The sequence below is a fragment of the Sabethes cyaneus genome, chromosome 2 (genome assembly GCF_943734655.1).
Source record: "Sabethes cyaneus chromosome 2, idSabCyanKW18_F2, whole genome shotgun sequence".
Lineage (NCBI taxonomy): Eukaryota > Metazoa > Arthropoda > Insecta > Diptera > Culicidae > Sabethes > Sabethes cyaneus.
The window spans coordinates 88,095,475-88,114,900 of NC_071354.1; the positions used below are offsets into that span (position 1 = coordinate 88,095,475).

The 19,426-nt window shown below is 40.7% G+C and overlaps 1 protein-coding gene across 1 annotated transcript in view; it reads right to left on the reverse strand.

Annotated features, from left to right (window-relative positions):
- Nucleotides 1-19,426, reverse strand: part of LOC128737216 (uncharacterized) — a 214,518-nt gene that overhangs the window by 6,172 nt on the left and 188,920 nt on the right. The window contains exons 3-4 of the mRNA XM_053831805.1: nucleotides 8,833-9,023; nucleotides 8,342-8,480 (exon numbers count right to left, since the gene is read on the reverse strand). Coding sequence (XP_053687780.1) covers nucleotides 8,342-8,480; nucleotides 8,833-9,023 — 330 coding nt within the window. The remainder of the gene's footprint in view (nucleotides 1-8,341; nucleotides 8,481-8,832; nucleotides 9,024-19,426) is intronic.

The following is a 19,426-nucleotide window of genomic DNA, read 5'->3' on the forward strand; positions in this document are numbered from 1 at the left end:
AGAACAGGAGGAGAAGGATAAACTTTCGGTAAAGGAGAGGTTGGGGTATCAACCATATAATAAACATTTTTCTAATAAAAAGCGGTTCCAACCAAGCAAGCGTTGGAATTCTACAACAAAATTTAAGCCAGCTGAGTATAGGGAAGAACAATTTAGATTATCCGGTGGTTATAAAGATTATCGCGTCTGTGATTTTTGCGGAATAAGGGGTCATTTGAAGCGGCGATGCTTCAAACGCAAGGACTTGAAGAGGGAAGCTATTAACCTTGTAGATCAAATAAAACCGGGGCCATCGGGAACACAAAATTTAGTTGACCTTATGCAGAGGATGAGAACCGACGAGATTGACGAGACTGACAGCGATTCGGACGAAGGTAACTTGGAGTGCATGAATATAATTTCGATTAACAGGATAAGTGAACCATGTTTAGTGTCCGTCCGGGTTGAGGATAAATCTTTAGAAATGGAGGTTGACTGTGGTTCCTCCGTTTCGGTAATAAGTAAAACACAGTATTTCTCTCTTTTTACAAACTCTTTACGAAAATCAGCTAAACAATTGATAGTTGTCAATGGTGCTAAACTTATGATTGAGGGAGAAGCTAAAGTTTTGGTTTCATTCAGGGGGAAAACTGAGTTGTTAAAGCTTTTGGTTTTGAATTGCCAAAATCAATTTATTCCTCTTTTTGGCAGGCCATGGTTGGATGCCTTTATCCCGAACTGGAGAAAGTTTTTCTCAGATTTTCTGGAAATAAACAATGTTGCTGAAAATAGTTCTAACTTAATTGTTCCAGAAATTAGACATAAATTTGGTCATTTATTTAAGAAAGATTTTTCTTCGCCAATTGTTGGATACGAAGCCGACTTGGAACTTAAATGTGATAGGCCAATATTTAAGAAGGCTTATGACGTTCCCTATCGTTTGAGGGATAAAATTTTGTTATATTTGGACAAGCTGGAGAGGGAGAAAGTAATTACTCCTATACAGACCAGTGAATGGGCGTCTCCAGTAATTGTAGTAGCAAAAAAGAATAATGACATTAGACTTGTAATAGATTGCAAAGTCTCTATTAATAAAATAATAGTTCCAAATACCTATCCATTACCCACAGCACAGGATTTATTTGCTGGTTTAGCAGGGTGTAAAGTATTTTGTGCGTTAGATTTGGAGGGCGCATATACCCAGTTGTCTCTTTCACAGGAATCGAGGAGATTTATGGTGATAAACACTATTAAGGGTTTGTTCACCTATAATAGATTGCCACAGGGTGCTTCATCCAGTGCATCTATTTTCCAGCAGGTAATGGATCAAGTTTTAAATGGTTTAGAACATGTTTATTGCTACTTAGACGATGTACTAGTTGCAGGTACTAGCTTGGAAGATTGCAAGCAAAAGCTTTTTGAGGTTTTAAAAAGGTTAGAAAATGCAAACATAAAAATTAATTTTGACAAGTGCAAATTCTTTGTCACAGTTCTTCCATATTTGGGGCATATTATTAGCTCTAATGGGCTGATGCCTTGTTCAGATAAAATTGCCACAATTCAGCAGGCAAAGATACCAAAAAATGTAACGGAACTCAAATCGTTTTTGGGTTTGATAAATTATTATAACAAGTTTATTCCTAATTTGTCTTCTAGATTGTATTATTTGTACAATCTCTTGAAGAATGATGTAAAGTTTATCTGGAATAAAGACTGCGACAGAGCTTTTGAGGAAAGCAAAAAGGCATTAATAAATGCAAATATTTTGGAATTTTATGATCCTAATAAACCTATTGCAATTGTTTCAGACGCTTCTGGTTACGGTTTGGGAGGAGTAATTGCACATATCGTTGAAGAATTTGAAAAACCCATAAGTTTTACTTCATTTTCTCTCAATACAGCGCAAAAAAACTACCCTATTCTTCATCTAGAAGCTTTGGCTTTAGTTTCGACTATCAAAAAGTTTCATAAATATTTATATGGGAAATTTTTTTATGTATTTACAGACCATAAGCCTTTAGTAGGAATCTTTGGGAAAGAGGGTAAACATTCAATATATGTGACCAGGTTACAGAGATATATTCTAGAACTTTCAATTTACGATTTTGAAATCAAGTATAGACCTTCTGCTCAAATGGGAAACGCGGATTTCTGTTCCAGGTTTCCATTAGAGCAGATGGTTCCTAGCGATTATGATAAGGAATATATCAAAAGCATTAATTTCGGTCAAGATTTGCCAATTGACTATAAAAGGATTGCTTCAGAGACAAAGGATGATGCCTTTCTGCAGCAGATAGTAATTTATATGAAACGTGGTTGGCCTAAACGTCTTGACAAGCGCTTTGCTAATATATTTTCAAATCAGCAGGATTTGGAATTTTTTAACGAATGCTTACTCTATAAAGACAGGGTGATTATACCAACAGCAATGCGAAGCGATGTTCTGAAGCTTTTACACGCCAATCACGGGGGCATAGTCAAAATGAAGCAGTTGGCAAGAAGATACATATATTGGTTTGGTATAAATAATGATATAGAAAAGTTTGTCGCTAGTTGTGATGCATGCAACGGAATGGCGATAGTTCCAAAGTCAAAAGTACAGTCTCAATGGATTCCTACTACTAGACCTTTTAGTAGGGTACATATAGATTTCTTTTATTTCCAACATCACACTTTTTTGATTATCGTTGATAGTTTCTCAAAGTGGGTGGAAATAGAGTGGATGAAGAAGGGGACAGACACAGGTAATACCTTGAGAAAGTTAGTAGCATATTTTGCACGTTATGGATTGCCTGATGTTCTGGTATCAGACGGTGGTCCTCCATTCAACTCGCAGGCCTTCGTAAACTTTCTTGAAAGACAAGGAATTAAGGTTTTCAAGAGTCCTCCATATAATCCTGCTAGCAATGGGCAGGCGGAGCGATTAGTAAGAACAGTTAAAGAGGTTTTAAAGAGGTTTTTGCTTGAGCCGGAAGTTGCCGAGTTAAATTTAGAGGATCAGATTAACTTATTTTTATTCAATTATCGCAATTGTTGTTCGACGGTTGATGGACGATTTCCATCAGAAAAGATTTTCTGTTTTTCTCCTAAAACACTAATAGATCTAATGCATCCGAGGAAAAGTTATAAGCAATATTTAACAAAACTAACAACGCATGATCCACCTACGCAACCAGCTAATGATGTAATGGTAAAGGACAATTATGCTATAGATGTAGCGGATCCTTTCAAAAATCTGATGGCCGGTGATGAGGTGTGGTACAAAAATCACAACCTTCAGAACCATGCCAGATGGGTTAAAGCAATTTTTCTAAGACAAATTTCTAAAAATGTCTTACAGGTGGAAATTGGAAGCGTTCCAATAAACGCTCACAGGAGACAGCTTAGAGTAACACGTTCGGACCCGATGGTTCGACCCAATGTATTATACTCAGCAGGGGTTGCTGAGAGGACAAGCGAGACGGCAGAGGTAGCGGAGACAGGCGAGGCAGAAGAAGAATTAGGAAGTTTGCCGAAGGAGGTTTCAAGGAAAGGCCGGAAGAGAAAAAATGAAGAACTTTTTCCGGAAGAGATTTCCGGGAAAGATCGGAAAAGAAGAAAAGAAGAAAGGAAAGTCACTCCAATCAGGAGATCGACAAGAAAAAGAATATTAAATATCGATAAAGATTTTGTCTATAAATAATAATTGTTAAATACGATTTCGAATGTTTTATAGATATAAGATGTATATTCTTTCAAATGTTTTTTCTTAAGAGGGAAGAGCTGTTGTGTATTAAATTTACCCAAAAAAGGGTATAATTTTAAGAACGTGTAATTGATCGAAATCGATCAATTATATCAATTATGGCGGTCTTTCTGGCAACACTGTCATCCGATAAAAAAGTAGAATACACGAGCCGGTCTCGGCAGTCTAAGTTGATCTTCCAACGTGAACTATAGTGCTCTGTGCTCAGTGATCCGAACTCCTTTACTACGACCTACGACTATCTGCAGATCTTAGAGGATCTGCATTTCACCATCTGATTGATCTTTTCTACCTCTTTGGATTTCTGACTTTACCCGGACACACAAAGGAAAGACTTTAAACTGTCCTTCAGCCAGCCTTTTTGCCAGCGCTGCCGTCCACTCCTTCTGCTGTTCGGGGCATACCGCGCCGCCTGTGTGGTTCCACCACCTTCACATGTGCCTTTCTGTTCGAAAGAACCTTGACAGTGTTGTCAGAGCAGACCAATGTGAATCGCTTTATCAGTTTCGTCATTAATTATTATTATTATTATTCTTATCTCCCACATGCGCAACGAACTAAATCTTTATTTTGTGGCAGATCCTCCAGAAATACCGCGGATTCCGAGTCCCAGCGCATCATCTATTGGTTGACTTCAAAGCTGCATATGATAGAGTAAACCGATAAGAACTATGAAAAGTTATGAATCGACGAAAATGACGACGAAAATTTAGTGCGATGTTAGAATTACGGGTAGACTGTCAAACTCAGCTTCACAGGGGACCTCGACAAGAAGAATACCTTAATCTGCTCTTTAACATTGCGGTAGAAGGTGTTATAATATAAAGCAAGTGGTAATCAACATGCCAGGCGCGATTTATCTATTTTACCGATGACGTCGATGCTATCGGCAGAATATTTCAAGCCGTAGAAGGTAGAAGATCAGTACGCCAGATTAAAACACGAAGCAGAGAGAATGTGATTGGAGATGGTACACCTTTTTTGTATGGGTATTATCACTACGATCAGTATTTCGATCTGTTGTGATATCATCCAGGTGTTGTATTGCGCACTTCGTTTTTTTTTGCAGTATCGCTATGGAGTGCGCGAACTGCTTACAATCCTTGCTTAAGTGTCGGTTTCGCCCTTTTTTTCTTTTTATTCTTCTTTCTATTTTTTACCATCTCTTTAATTATAGAGTACAAGTTTTCACAGAATACGTAGAGTTTCCACAACCAGAATAATTTTAAGATAAATTTAAGGTATAAAGAAATAATTGTATCACGCGTGCACGGTTTTTCGTATGTTTTGGGGGGTGCGTTCGAATCAGAGGGGTGGTCAATTGACACTCACCCACAGTTAGCTAACTCCGCTTCTGAGTCTGATAACTCCTGCTTTCGACTAACGTCAAGCACCGCAAATTTAACCGCCGGTCTCTCGTACACGCCCTTCGCTGTTTTGATCGTAACCGTGCCCGCACGTACTTGACCGTCTCGGTTTACCATCCTAATGACGCGTCCTTTCGGTCTACAATTCTTCGGCAGATCCGGGTTCGCAATCAGCATAATATCATTTCTCCTGACCTTCTCATGCCATTTACATCGCTGGGTGAGTACTCTCGCACCCACCACTTCCAGAAATTGTTCACCATTTGCTGAGATAGGTGTCAGTCATGACTCAAAGCGATTGAGTAATCGTTCAGCTCAGTCCAGGGTTTAGAGCCGTCGGAATTGCCTAGCAACCAGCGATTTGGGGTAAAAATGGGAGTTGCCTCATCCTCTGTCGTGCGACGTGGTAACCGAAACTCTGCTAAGGTACTCTTCACTGACTGATTAAGCCGTTTCCTGCTCACCCCCTGTGGGGAGATCCCGGTGGATTGAATCACCAGGTGGTTGTCGAAACCACGAGCTCCACTGTAGCAGTGCATCATTACTCCGTTCCCATACGCTACAATCGGCACGTAACGGAATAAAGTTGTGCTAGATCCTGACAAATGTGTATTGCACGGTTGATCAATTCCTTATGCAGTAAGGGATGGTGTTTGAAGGCGCAGCTATTTACCTTGCAATCCTTTGATTTATATCCACCTTTGTGCTGTTTCAAGCACTTGCGACACGCTCTCACCTCACGTATTGCCGATGACTGTTCATCGTAAGAGAGTTCCAAGAAGCGTTTGCATTTCGTGAATGACACGCGAATGACACGAATGACACGAATGCCCTCTGCAGGCAAACAATGCAGCTGTTTTGGTTTACAATCTTAGCTCCAGTCATCGTGGATACGTTGGATGCATGCCCTTTGGTAGAACACTACTCAACGTGTGTGTTTACAAAAGCCTTCGACTTCTTGCGGGGCTCCTGGTTCTGGCAAGGCTTCGGCTGTCTACGCGGCTTAGAAACAAGGCAGGTATCTTCTGTTATAGCATAGATCTTCTCACTTAAGGTCACAAGATTGTCCCTTCGCGAACACCTGGTGTATCTTACCCATTCAACAAAGCGGAAAGCTTCCCAACAACGTCGTCCAGCAACGAAAAATCTCTCAGGTATTCCTTTCGCCCGCACGCGTCGATTGTACCAACAAGATTCTGCACTGCCAGCGTGAAACTGATCAACTTATTCATCGAAACGGTTCTAAATGAAAGCATGGGTAAGACTTTGTGCTTCAACTGCGGCTATCCAAACCGCAGCACGATACAGTCGAGCGCAATAAAATATATAAAGCACGAACGCTTTTCCGGACTTATCGACGCGGTTGATCCAAGCTACCTTGGAGCGAGTGATGTGCTACGTGCGTGTTTCGGGGGCACTCTCAAATCCTTTCAAATCGCGCAGAGCGTTGCCGCAAGGGGAAGGTCTGTCCTGTATGTTATTCAACATCGCTACTGAAGGTGTGATCCGGCGAGCGCCAACGGGAACAAGAGGAACGATATAAAGCAAGAGTAGTCAACTCATAGCCTTCGCAGACGACCTCGACATCACTACCAGGAACCTTGAAACGGCGGACGCAATCTATGCTAGGCTGAAAACGTTGGCTGAGAGAATTGGGTTACAAATTATTACGTCGAAAAATAAATATATGGTAGAAGGAGGCTCCAACTTTCGCTTCCCATGGACAGTGACCATTGACGGTGATGAACTGGAAGTGGTTGAAGAGTTCATATATTTGGGAACTCTGGCCACCGAGGACAACAATACGAGTAAGGAGATTCAACAACGCATTCAAGCTGGAAGTCGACCTTACTGTTTCCTCCGCAAAACGCTACGATCAAGGAGCATACGCCACCGCACAAAGCTAACGATGTATAAAACGGTAATCGGACTAGTTGTCCTCTACGGACATGAAGCTGTAACTTTACTTACGGAAGATATACGTATTTGAACGAAGGCTGTTGCGGACGAAATTTGGCGGAGTACAAACGGAAAGCGTAGAGTGGCGTAGGAGTATGAATCACGATATACAAGCACTACTTGGAGAGATTTCCAATGTATACCTAGCGAAGGTTGTGGGCCGGCCACGTCACAAGGATGGCGTACGACTGTGCAGTGAAATCCGTTCTCTTCAAGAACTCCACTGGCAACAGGAATAGAAAGGCCCAACATGCTAGATGGCTTGATCTGGTTTCAAAACTGACTTTTATGTGCATCGAGACGCTCACCAAATTGCCGACGAGTGGCTCAGGAGGACCGAGTACAGTGGAGAGGAATACTTGATATGGCTAGAGCCACCCCAGCTCTAAGCTGCTATAAGAAGCAAGTCAGCTTTGCAATGCAAACAAGAGGATAAGTAACTAAGTAGTGGTGGGTTTTGTAATTTTTTGACAACAGTTTGTATTGAACGTACTCGTCTTTCAGTGCTTAAAGTTCATACTGTTACGTATAAAAAAGGTTGTGTATTTCAACGAAAGTTTTCTTAACAATTAGCTAGCAGATAAGATAGATAGATAGATAAGAATCTCTCATTGTTACTTAGGTGCTCTTGAAAAGTTACGTGAGGCTTGCTCTACAAACCGCGAAATAGTTGAATTTTGTCAAATCTACCGTGTAGAATGTACTGAAACGTTTTCGTATATGAGAATGCCTGGCCTGAAAGAATCGAAGTGGATGTTGTACTAGAACATGTAATTCGTAGCTAAACCGGGAGTTATTAAGAACAATCAAGGTAAACTCAGAACTCTCGGATTGGGATATCATCAGAAAATACGGTGCCAGATGTAAAACCGATCGAAGGATGCATCTGCGAGGAGGCTACCAGTCTGTTCATGCCTGCAAACAGCTTAACAAATGCCTGAGGACATCCTTTTGGCAAATCTTCGTGAAACCCCAACCTTACCGTCGCCTAAAATTTGACGATAGAATTCAGTCAAGGCAAATGTGCGGGTGTTTGAACTGGAAAGGGAGGCCCATAACCATTAGTCGACAGTCTAAACAACATATCGTTAACAACAAGCTGAGATGAATTCAGGAAGCCGCTTATTTAGTTACATATTATTATATTATTTATTAAGGTTATCATATTGTATAGAAGTTAGCAATATAGTTTTATGGATCCTTAACAATCAATTATTATTATGCTCCATCCAAGTACGGTTCGATTTCGAAAGAAGGAGCTGAACGGTGCAGCAAAAAACAAGTTTCTTACCTGTGTTTACGGAACCGGCTGCTGGGCCCTGGGGCATGACTTTCTTCACGAAAATACCCTCCTTAAGTCCACCGTACACTTCCACTCCTAGTCCGGTGAAGTCTGACCCACGCAGGGAAACAAGCCTGGGGGTGGCGATCTGGGGTGGGAAGAAGAAAGGCACCTGTGAGCGGTTTTTTTGCAGTAGATGATGAACTCATCAATTGGATAATAAAACAGATGATTGACGATGAAGATCAGGTTGTTGTTACATAAAATAAATTTTTCTCTCGATATGTTCGTCGAACGGATGTTTTGACTGAGGTGTTTGTTTTATGGCGAGATATAAGTAATGAAAGTGCAAATAAATCTGTTGAAATTGATGGCGAAAGTGGTAGTTGGTCACGGTGTTGAACTGTGATCATGTTCGTTTTAGCAAATCTAATTTTGGTAATTTTATTTTATATCTCGTCAAGGATTATTATTTTTACCGAAGGGAAACCGTTACTTACATTGATGCAGCTATCGTCAACCGTTTTCCGCTTGTCGAGGCTGTTTTGCTTAGTGCCAGATGTCCAGCTGGGATCGAGCGGAGAGTTGCTCTTACTGATCCCGGCGGTGCCATCGCCTGTTTTGAACGCTGGGTTATCAAACGCAAATTCATCCTTCTTATTCTCGGGGTCCTCCGGGACGAGTTGTGATTCTACAGGCGAAAAAGGGAAGTAAAATAATTGGAATTAATGGTAATTGAGCCAATTAATAAATGATGCATCATTATGAAAAGGTTCTTAACGTACACTACTTCGGCAAAAGAAGGTTTGTATCCGAAAATGATACGGGAAATGTAAGTTTAATTTTTAAGTGCCTAATCATCGTTATTGTTTTTTTTTCGAAGAACCGATACCGCGCACATAAATAGGTGATGGATTGGATATGGCTTGCCATCCCCGCAAGCGGTATACAGAGTTGTAATACCGGCATTTAACCTAACACTCACTAATATATATCAGCAATGAGGCGATCGGCAGATGAAGTTGTTGTTGCGGATAATTTCGCGGATGCTGAGAAAATCAATGTTTGTCGGATGAATATATAACTGGAAAATTGTTCTATTAAATACTGGTTCCAGTAAATAGTGAAGCTTAGGAATCAGCTAATATTTGGTTATCAGCTGAACGCTCGACCTTGCTCGGGACCACCACCCTTTTTGTCTCCCAGACATTTGTACATTTGTTTTCTTTCTAGAAACTAGGTGAAGTGAAGTCAGTCAAGAAGACCCCAACGAATCAGCGGCAGTCAAGTAGCAGCAGGAAACCGAAGGCAGCTGACTTAGTGAAGGCCACGAACATGTTGTGTCTGTTGAAACGTCGGCCGTGAGTCCAACAAACTCCAACAACTTGTCCAACAAACTATGAAATGTACGCTTTTAATGGTCTGTAAGGTATTGAACCCAAACGAGACATAAAACAAAGAGTCCACAAAGAAATTGTCGGGACAGGTCACATTTAGCCGTTTTATGTGCACCGAAAGACGTCAACCCATCAGACTAAAGGGCCTCGACGAACGGACGAATCAGACTAAGGTCATCATGTGGATTTCCCACGACGGCCGAACAGAAAACCAAATTGATCACCTCTGCATCAGTCAACAGTGAAAATGGAGCTTTCTAGATGTACGAAACAAGTGCAGAACTGAAACTGTACCCGACCATCGCCTTGTTATCGCTGAGACATGCTTGCGCGTCGTGGGGTTCAGCGACATGGGGAGAATCTCGAGGTGAAAAAGGCCTTTATCGAAAAAATTGAATCCAGAGTCTCGGAGTTGGCTTGTGGAACCGCCGAAGAGCAATGGGCCGGCAAGAACGCCTTCATCCCGACCAGTGACGACAAAGTACGTAGAGGACCGAGGAGCTCTAAACGCTGATAAAATTGAAGCAGTTATCAAAAGTGTGGAATTCCACAGATTGCCAGGCATAGGCTGCATTTTCACCGAAATGCTCAAAGCTGACCCATCTTTGTCAGTTCAGATGATACTACATTCAGCAATATATGGGACTATTCAGCAATATATGGAAAACCGCAACTTTTCCGGTGAACTGGATGTAGGGTATATTGGCCAAAGTTCCAGAAAAAGGAGACTCAACTGAATGCGGTAATTTTCGTGACATTGCATTGCTCTGTATTACTCTGAAAGTACTCCACAAGGTAATCCCTAACCGGACCCAGGATCGACGCTACTTTCCTGGGACAAGAAGCTGGATTCCGTGCTTGGGCCATATTACAACCCTCCACATTATATTAGAGCAGATCAACGAATTCTATATCTTTCTTCTGCTGGTGTACGTTGACTTTGAAAAAGCACTTAACCGAGTTAAACACGAAAACATGTGGGGCGCGCTTAGGCATAGAAGAGTTTTAGATAAGCTAGTCCATCTCATCGAGGTTTAGTACAAAATGTTCTCGTTCAAGGTGTTACAAAACGGAGTCTTGTCCAACGCTATAAGGGTTACTGCTAGCGTGAAATAGGGCTGCATTTTATCACCACCGCTGCTGTTTCGCAACGTTATGGAATTATTTGGAGTGATGGGGCAGCTAAATGACCACGACCTAGCCGACTGTCTTGCTCGTACATCGCCGAACCGATAAGCAGAGCAAGTTAGATGACCTCTTCAAACGCTCTCAGGTTGCAGGTCTCACAGTCAATGCAGCAAAGACTAAAAACCCAAAAAGAATGCTGCGTCTAGGCATCCGTCAGCGATAGTAAACCGGTCAGAATAACGCTGACGAACGCGCTGAAGCAGCATTCTGTTTGGCCCCTAAGTCTAGGGTAAGTAACACTAACAATCCAAGCAATTTTACAGTCCGTAGCGGGACAACAGGCTGAGCAAACGAAAGCTTTTCAATGTTTTGATAGCCAGACAACGCCCGATGGTGGCATCAAGACTTATATAGCCACACGGATCTAAAAGGTCAGGAGTGTCTTTGCAGGACTGCGAAACATTTGACGCTTAAACCAGATCATTCTACAATGTAAAATCTACATACATCACTGCCTGCGATATATCACTTGTACCTGGTGGCCTGATGACTGGATATTCAACCAAAAACTCCTAGTACAATGTCATCAACATTGACATTGACATGTCATGTCATCAGAAATTCAAGAACGTAGGTGGAAATGGATCGCACACACCTTGAAGAAAGAAGCAAACGAGAGAAGCACTCGACTGGAATACACAAGGACAATGAAGAAGAGGCATACTCAGAGGTTCATGGCGACGCAGCTTACGCCAACGACATTCGGTCAGTTGACGAGAACCTATCCTGGCGACAGGTAAAAAGCTATGGCGGGTAACAGTCGGCAGTGGTGATCTCTGATTTCTAGAGATCAGTGGAAGCATCACCGACGCGGCGCTCTGGAACCGCGTGATGTTTATGTGGGACGGGGGGATGCTGGCCAACGTCGGCGCCCACAGCCGATCATTTGTGCGGCTGTTGCAAGATGAAGAGTTTTTCATCAGAAAACACGAACTCCTGACCAGCGTGCCGCGAAAGTATCAGTTTTGCTCTGTCCAGCCTCTTCTTCGTTGTACCCTCCGTTACCCCGTGAACGTTGCGTTTCTTGTACGGCTTTCATCCCGGGTCCTTAGCCATGATGGTGTGGACAGTCCCGATCGACACATCCAGATCAACAGCGGTCTTCCGGATCGAGTGGTTCATTTTTCGACGAACCCGCTCCCTCACCACCTTGATGGCTGCTCTAGCATGGTCCTTAGCCGAGCCTGTCTCCCGATACCGACGGGTGGTGTTATAGATGAAATTTCGCTTCACCCCGTGCAGCCAAGTAGCCAGAAGTGGGGACCAGGAGCCCTATCTTGGCTCCTAATACGTTATATCCATATCTCACTGCTCATAAATATAATACATTACAATACATTCAATGTATTGTAGTTCTAAGCGAAAAAAATATGCATATAAAAAAGTTAAAATCAAAACTGGGCCCCGCCCGCCTTCTGGCTACGTGGCAGACCCCGTGGGATTTCAACCGCCGAAATATGTCGCCGGGTCACTCACCTCTCGCAAACAACTTTACTACGACGTTGCGGTACTCCTTCATCGCGCGCGGTAAACAAATAACAAATGACATCAACTCGACACCTTGCGCGACGGTTAGCCTACATATAACGCTAAAGCTGGCACCAATACCAATACACAGAATGCACATTTTGTGCACTTACACAACGATGAAAAGTTGTATTCGAACTTATTGAACAGCCTGTAGTTGTAAATTCTCCAAATTTTTGAAATGCAATATATCCGAAAGCACAAATATTACTTTATTCTCGTTGAGTGATTCTTATAAAAATGGACTATGTAGTACTTTATAGCATTATGAATCAAAAAAATAAAACCGGCCGCCCTTAAGGATTTTCAAATGTGTTCGGAAAACATGAAAACTCGTCTGAATGAACCTATTATAAACGAGTTTAGAAGTTCAGGAAACACCATGAACCATCTATTGCAACAGGAAAAACAATGTTGCGAATCGACCCAGAAGCCAACGTTGTCTACTCTCACGCGAATGAGTATGAGAAGCATAGCATTCAACGCTTACACCGCACACTCAAACGTAAAACAAACAACCACCGTTGCTAAGTGCAGACATTCTGCTACCCACATACTCGCGCAAGCACATCCTCATATCGTCTTCCTGCATAGTTTATTCGCAAGTCAAATAACTCTTGAGTATTTAGCTGCCTGTGAGGCATAGGGGCTCAGTGGGATACAGGTTTTGCATTACTTTTTCTTTTCTTCTTCATTCTCGCCCTCGATTCTACTCACGGGCGGGAGAGCAAACTTTCGCGAGTAATCGATTTCAGCAGCTCGGGCGGCAACGAAGAACGAGAGAGACGAACGTAGCTGTTAGCTAAACACAATTAGATCACAAGAGTGTGGGCTTCGCAACACTGAGGAAAAATCAGGAAAAGTCAGAGAATTTTATTTTTGAAATTAAACCAACATTCTGAAATTACAAAAATAAGATATAATAGTAAAAAGTTAATCAATTGATCAATTTGGTTTAGAGATATTCGAATGTGCAAAATGAGTTTTTTTTGGAAATCTGCGAGAAATTGCGAGAAGCACTATTGCAAAGGAGATTAATAAATCTGTCTTAAACGTTGGAAAATGAATGAACAATAATTATACTGATTTGGGTTGAAGTCGCAGATGGTCATTTGCAACCGATCCACAGTGGCACGGATTCAAATGAATCACAAATGATTTTTTGCAGGGAAACTACTAAGTTTTTCGCATTTGTGTCTTCAGGAAAGTTTCTTGGTTTTTGAAGTACTTTTCTGTTATTAAAAAAATTGTATTAAATGGGTGGGTCAATAAATAATCAATTTAACATTTTTATTTGAAGACAAAAATAAACAATCCTTAAGAAAAAGTTGTACAAAATGTTATTTAAGTTTTTGTCGAAGAAAGAAAACTACTATCTCTCAAGGGAAATAACTTATAGTGCTACAAACTAATGCAACTTTCTCGATATTTTGAATTGAAATCGAAATACGCTAGGCACAAATGCCAAAAAATTAGCAAATGAAAAAATGCTCGGTTGTGAGTGTCTCAAATACGCACCGCAAGTCATGCACGTGACTGTTGATTTTTTTGGCAATATTTTTCCTTGCATATTTTGGTTCGGAACAAAGATATCATGCAAAATTGTGAATTTTATTCACAGTTTTCTCAAATGTTCCTCTGTGATCCACCGTGACATACATATGAAATGAAACATACTACATTGCAGTGCGTAAAATAGCGGAGATTGACTGCGCATACCTGCGCCCTTTCAAAATAAAGCCATTAAAGGTTGTTCGAAAACTAGACGAAGGCTGTAATAGTTCTAGAACCCAAAAGGGTGTATTTTGTACTAGTTTTTCTTAGGGAGTGTTCATTTTGACTTCAAATAAAGAAGTTAAATTGGAATAACAAAAAGTACTTTGAAAGCCAAGAAACTCTGCTAAGGACACAAATGCGGAAAACTTAATACTTTGCCCGCAAAAGCTTTTTTGGATCCGTGCTATTGATATGGAATAATCAATACTGTACACGAATTAAATATGCCCAAAGCAGTCTAGCACGGTGGTACCCATTCATGTTACCTGGTGTTTTTATTTGTTTTGTGCAAATGTAAAAACATGTAATCCTCTGCCATGTAGGGCTTAAGTACCCTGATATGTTTTTCAACAATTACTGTTTTAATGTATTTACACAAATTGCACCTATTAGACATTGCATTTATTATATCCGATGTTATAGCATCGTAAATATAATGACATCGTAATGTGTTCTTTTTTTATGTTAAATAAGATAATTTATTTGCCACACAAAGGGTTATAACACGTTGATCAACTTGATTGTAAGAGCTTTCCAAAACTGCTTTGCATTTTAAAAATAGAACCAGAAATAGTATGCAAAGTATCTATTAAACAACATCTATTGACAAATGCGTTAAGTATTGTTTTTTCACATAAACGCCAGAATCAGGTGTTTATGAGCTGAATGAAGATTTCTATATCTAAAAGTGGCTTTGGCTCCGAGAAATGTTGGATAAAAATCATTGTTAGACACATAAACGAATTCCTAATAGAAAACGGTTTATACCAGACCTTGGCAGCGTGTTTAGTTAATTTAACGCTCTATCCGTTGCGGTTATTTATAAGTATTACAGAGTTTGACATTTTTTCTTCTTGAAGACTCGGCACTGTATGGTGCCTGCGGCTAAATAGGTGTGAAAACAAGTTCACAAGTGGCTTGTTTTGGTGTCCACATGGCAGAGGAATTGATTTGTACGCACAGCGCATTATGTAAAACTTTTTCTCACACCTAGTTAACTGGGTGGTGAGGCAGAACCGATTGGGGAATTCACCAAAGATTATTGAGTTGGCCAAAATTGAACGGCTTGTTAATAGTTGAATGGCCTTCACACAAGGCGCAAATATCTAATCAAGTCAAAATAATTATTCAGTTGGCATTGGGAAATGAATATGAAAGCACCGAGAAAATCAACTGCATTCATCTGATAGTGAGCACTTTGCACTTTTTGAATTGTTTCTGTTGATAGATGTGACTGTTTTTGACGAAAATATAAAGGTCATTGAATGTTGTTGATTGTTTTACGATTAACATCTATCTTTTTTAATGGAATGGCCGCTAAAGTCTCATTCATTCAACAACACGTACGGTGGCTCTTAGGCATATAAAACAGTGTATTGCAATTTTAAATCATTATAGGGTAGGCATTTCATCATAAACGAGAAAGGGAAAAAAGTTTTTATTCAAGCATTGTGTGCTCAGCATGCTAATTATCCATATGTACGCACTGATCGTATCGTGGGTGCTTTAAATTCACTTGAAATACACACTTGACAGCCGAGATTAGTATCTTGTTCACGCAGCAGGACCTACCGGCACATGCGTCCAATTGGCTACCGGAGGCGCGTGATTGTCCGATGTATGGGGCTTTGTGGTGGGCCACACCTACGCCATCGGGAACTCGGCAGTGGGGAAAAAGAAATCAAAAGTGAAAAAAGTGAATCTTTCCGCGAACCGGAACAACAAATAAAACGAGCAATCACCCGTGTAACTTTCAACCGGCCGGCATGCGACGGCACACGCGACCCGTTTATACACCGAATGTGCCGAGATTTATTGTGTACCACATTTCGTATGGGCGTGCGATCGGCTTTTGTTTTCGAAAACAGAACTCTCACCTGTTCGGATGGCTACTCGTGCTGGACACCGGCAGCAATCATAACAAGAGCATTATTAAGTAGCGGGTTACTCGCCGATCCGTGTGTTGGCACACTGTGTAGCCCAAACAGAGAGCCGTCCGGTTCAGCCTTCTGAATAATTTATACGGCCGGCAGGTTGAATAGATGAGCTACGTGTTTAGTAGTGCTCAACATCAAGGTTACTGTGTCAGTGCATCCGGAACTGCACCAGTAGACCAGGAGTTCTCATGTACATGTATACATGCGACACAAGTTGATAAATTTGACACTTTCTTTTACGCTTGAAAAAAGCAAATACAAGAGAAAACAAATCGTTTGTTCATCAACGAAGATAAACTGGCTGGTTTTTGCGAAAGTATCTCGTCACTAAAATAAGTGTAGCAGATATTCGCAGAGAGTCTCACATCTTGAATTCTAAAGGGTGTTACGTTCAAAATTTGGTCGATTTGAACTTGACGCATTTCATAAAAATGCAAAATGATACCTCTATTTTAAAGCTCCTCCGTTAACAAAATAGCGTTTAAGGTAGAGGAAGCAGCTGACGAAATTCGATTGCGTAGTGATGGACGTCGAAAACTACATCAAGTCAGACTGTCAACACACTGCTGATCAGGAGTTTTATACGGCCATCAGAAGGGAAGACAGGGGGCAGACATTTTCAAGCATATGAAACTGTCGGGTTTCGCTAAGAAATATCCGGTTTGACAGACTGTCTGTCTTTGTGGCTTGAAAAGCGACATTTTCATTGAAACTATAACCGTCAACCAAGAAATTTACGTCAACGAGTGCTAGAAAAACAGCATAGCTGAATAGATTTTGTGTGTTTTATAGAGATTGAAAGTTTAAACGAGAAATAATTGTCCTTGATCAAATAAAAATTTTATTAATTTACGCGCATTTTGGTTTGATCAAATTCATATCATCTCTTCAGACCCACACCGGTGTTTGTTAATTGATTTCGCAGTTTCTTGTAGATAAGTTATTTGACGATCAAAAGGTTTAAGTTAAAAAGATTCTTTTCGGAATTTGCAACGTAAATATCTATTCTTTTTTCCAAATATTTCACTCTGTATATATTTTTTCAAGAGAGCAAAACTTATCTCGATCCATCACAATTAATTCCCCCAGTTTCCACCGATTAAATAACAGATAATGTGTCTGGCCTCTAGCATAACAACAGTTGCAATCGTCACATCTAGCCGCCGAGTGTGGTCCGATTAGAAGGACAATAACAGCAGGACACTTTTGTTGCTTTCACGGCCATTAGTTAACCACAGACCTATCAACTAGAGGTAAGACAAATGGCGCGTATTGTCGTAATGGTTTAATGTTGCCACCAAGGTAGAAACCTGTAGCCATCAGCCAGGAATTTCGCATACCTACCATTCGATTATCGAGCGTTTCGTGCCCAAAAGCCTATAGGGCAAAACCTGCTCTAGACAGTTCGTAACACACAAGAAAGCGTCGGTGAGGTAACGAACGGCCGTACCAACCTCTTACCTTCTAATGGGTTGCGCGTGTGTAAAAAATTACCTTTCTAGGCCGATCACAAGTCGTGAGTAAAATGGTTGCAGGTTTTCTAGGAACGACTTATCTTGAAATGTTAGCTGAAGAACGATTAGATTCGGTACGTTTAATGAGCTTTGGCAGGATGGATTTCTTTTGTGGCTTTATGTAATGTGATATGTGAAAGGAAATTGGACACTTGTAGAATCAGTCTAACATTTTTTTTTATTGTCAGTCTTACAATTTTTTATTTTAACAATTTTAGCAGGTCTAGTCTTCTTTAATTTCTAGACGAAATGGTATCTTGTCTACACAACTCTACGAGGATGATACATATATGTATGTAAAAACGTCTATGATACTGGATAACCGAAAAAGAAAAACTGTAATTGAAACCCAATTAACAGTAAATTAGATTTCTTACAAAATTTCAGCAATGTTCTAAACGGGTGATCACGATAAAATTGTAAGCCACGCGCGCGTAGAACAGTTGTGAGAAGTAGTTGTGAGAACAGTTGTGACTCCGAAAGAGGAAGAAGTCGCTTTTGGAGACACTCTTTCAAATAGACTTGTCCATTCATCGTTTCAGCGGTCACAAAAGGAGTACACCGCTTTCCGCATGAATAAATTGTTTGTCAAACCTAGAATTTCTTGGCATACTTCGACATCTTCTGTTGGCTCCTAATATACCTTCGTTCGTTCAGTGAAACCCCTAGTTTGGGTAGAGAGGAACGTTATACAAACTAAATAAGCGTTGCTACGATGACCCTCCCTTACCTAATTATCCGCTCTCTCACGTGTTGTCTCGGAGATACTATCAACACCTTTACTTCACTACTTTCTTTTACTGTTCCTTCCTCTATTGGAAAGACTGCCGTTATAAGATTTCAGAGATGTAGGAAAATTTGTAAAGTGAACTATATTGTCATTATAAAATACTAACTGACCCGGCAAACTTTGGTTCCATTTGTTTGATAAGTTGTTGAGTTATGAGGAAATTTGTTTTTCATTTGTACGGGAGCCCCTCCTCTTAGAGGGGAGAGGGGTCTCAAGCCACCTACAAAAATTTCCTACCTCCAAAACTCTTGTATATGCCAATTTTGCTTTCATTTGATTAGATTTATTACATCTTCAACATAGTTGCATAGACAACTTACTAAACTAATGATTGGTTCCTACGTCTAAAAACAGTCTTACTTATTTGAAAATCATAAGCTTCACCAACTTCATTGAAAACAAGGTAACACATGGCCCAAGGTTCGTTGTATCCGTAGTTTGTGTGACGTGAGGGCTGCCACAGTAGGCAGTAGGATACGATTTCGGAGCTGCCTTCCTGGCAGCTTGAGATGTCTACCTGGCTTAAGAGAGAGCTGCAATCGACATCTCCACTCAGTAATCCGAAAACAAAAAGCCGTTGCAGTAATTTTCTTCTGGCAGCTATCGAATGCAGATCAATAAGCTTGGAACGTTCTTCGTAGGCTGGTAGATTTGATTGATTAGTTCTTGAGTTATGCAGATATCTGTGTTTTATTTGTATGGGATTCCTTCCTCTTAGCGCGGGAGAGATCTCAATCCACAATAGAAAAAAATCTTGCCTCTAAAAATCCCCAGCTCTCGAGTTATGCAGAAATTTGTGTTTCATTTGTATGAGAAAAGGAGGAGGGGTCTCAAACCATCATAAAAACTTTTCCCAGCTCTAAAATTCCGATCGGTTTAGTAGTTTCCGAGTGTTTAAAGCACATACAAACATAAGTTTATTTTTATACATAAAAATTTGCCATGCTTAAAAAATAGCTAAAAAA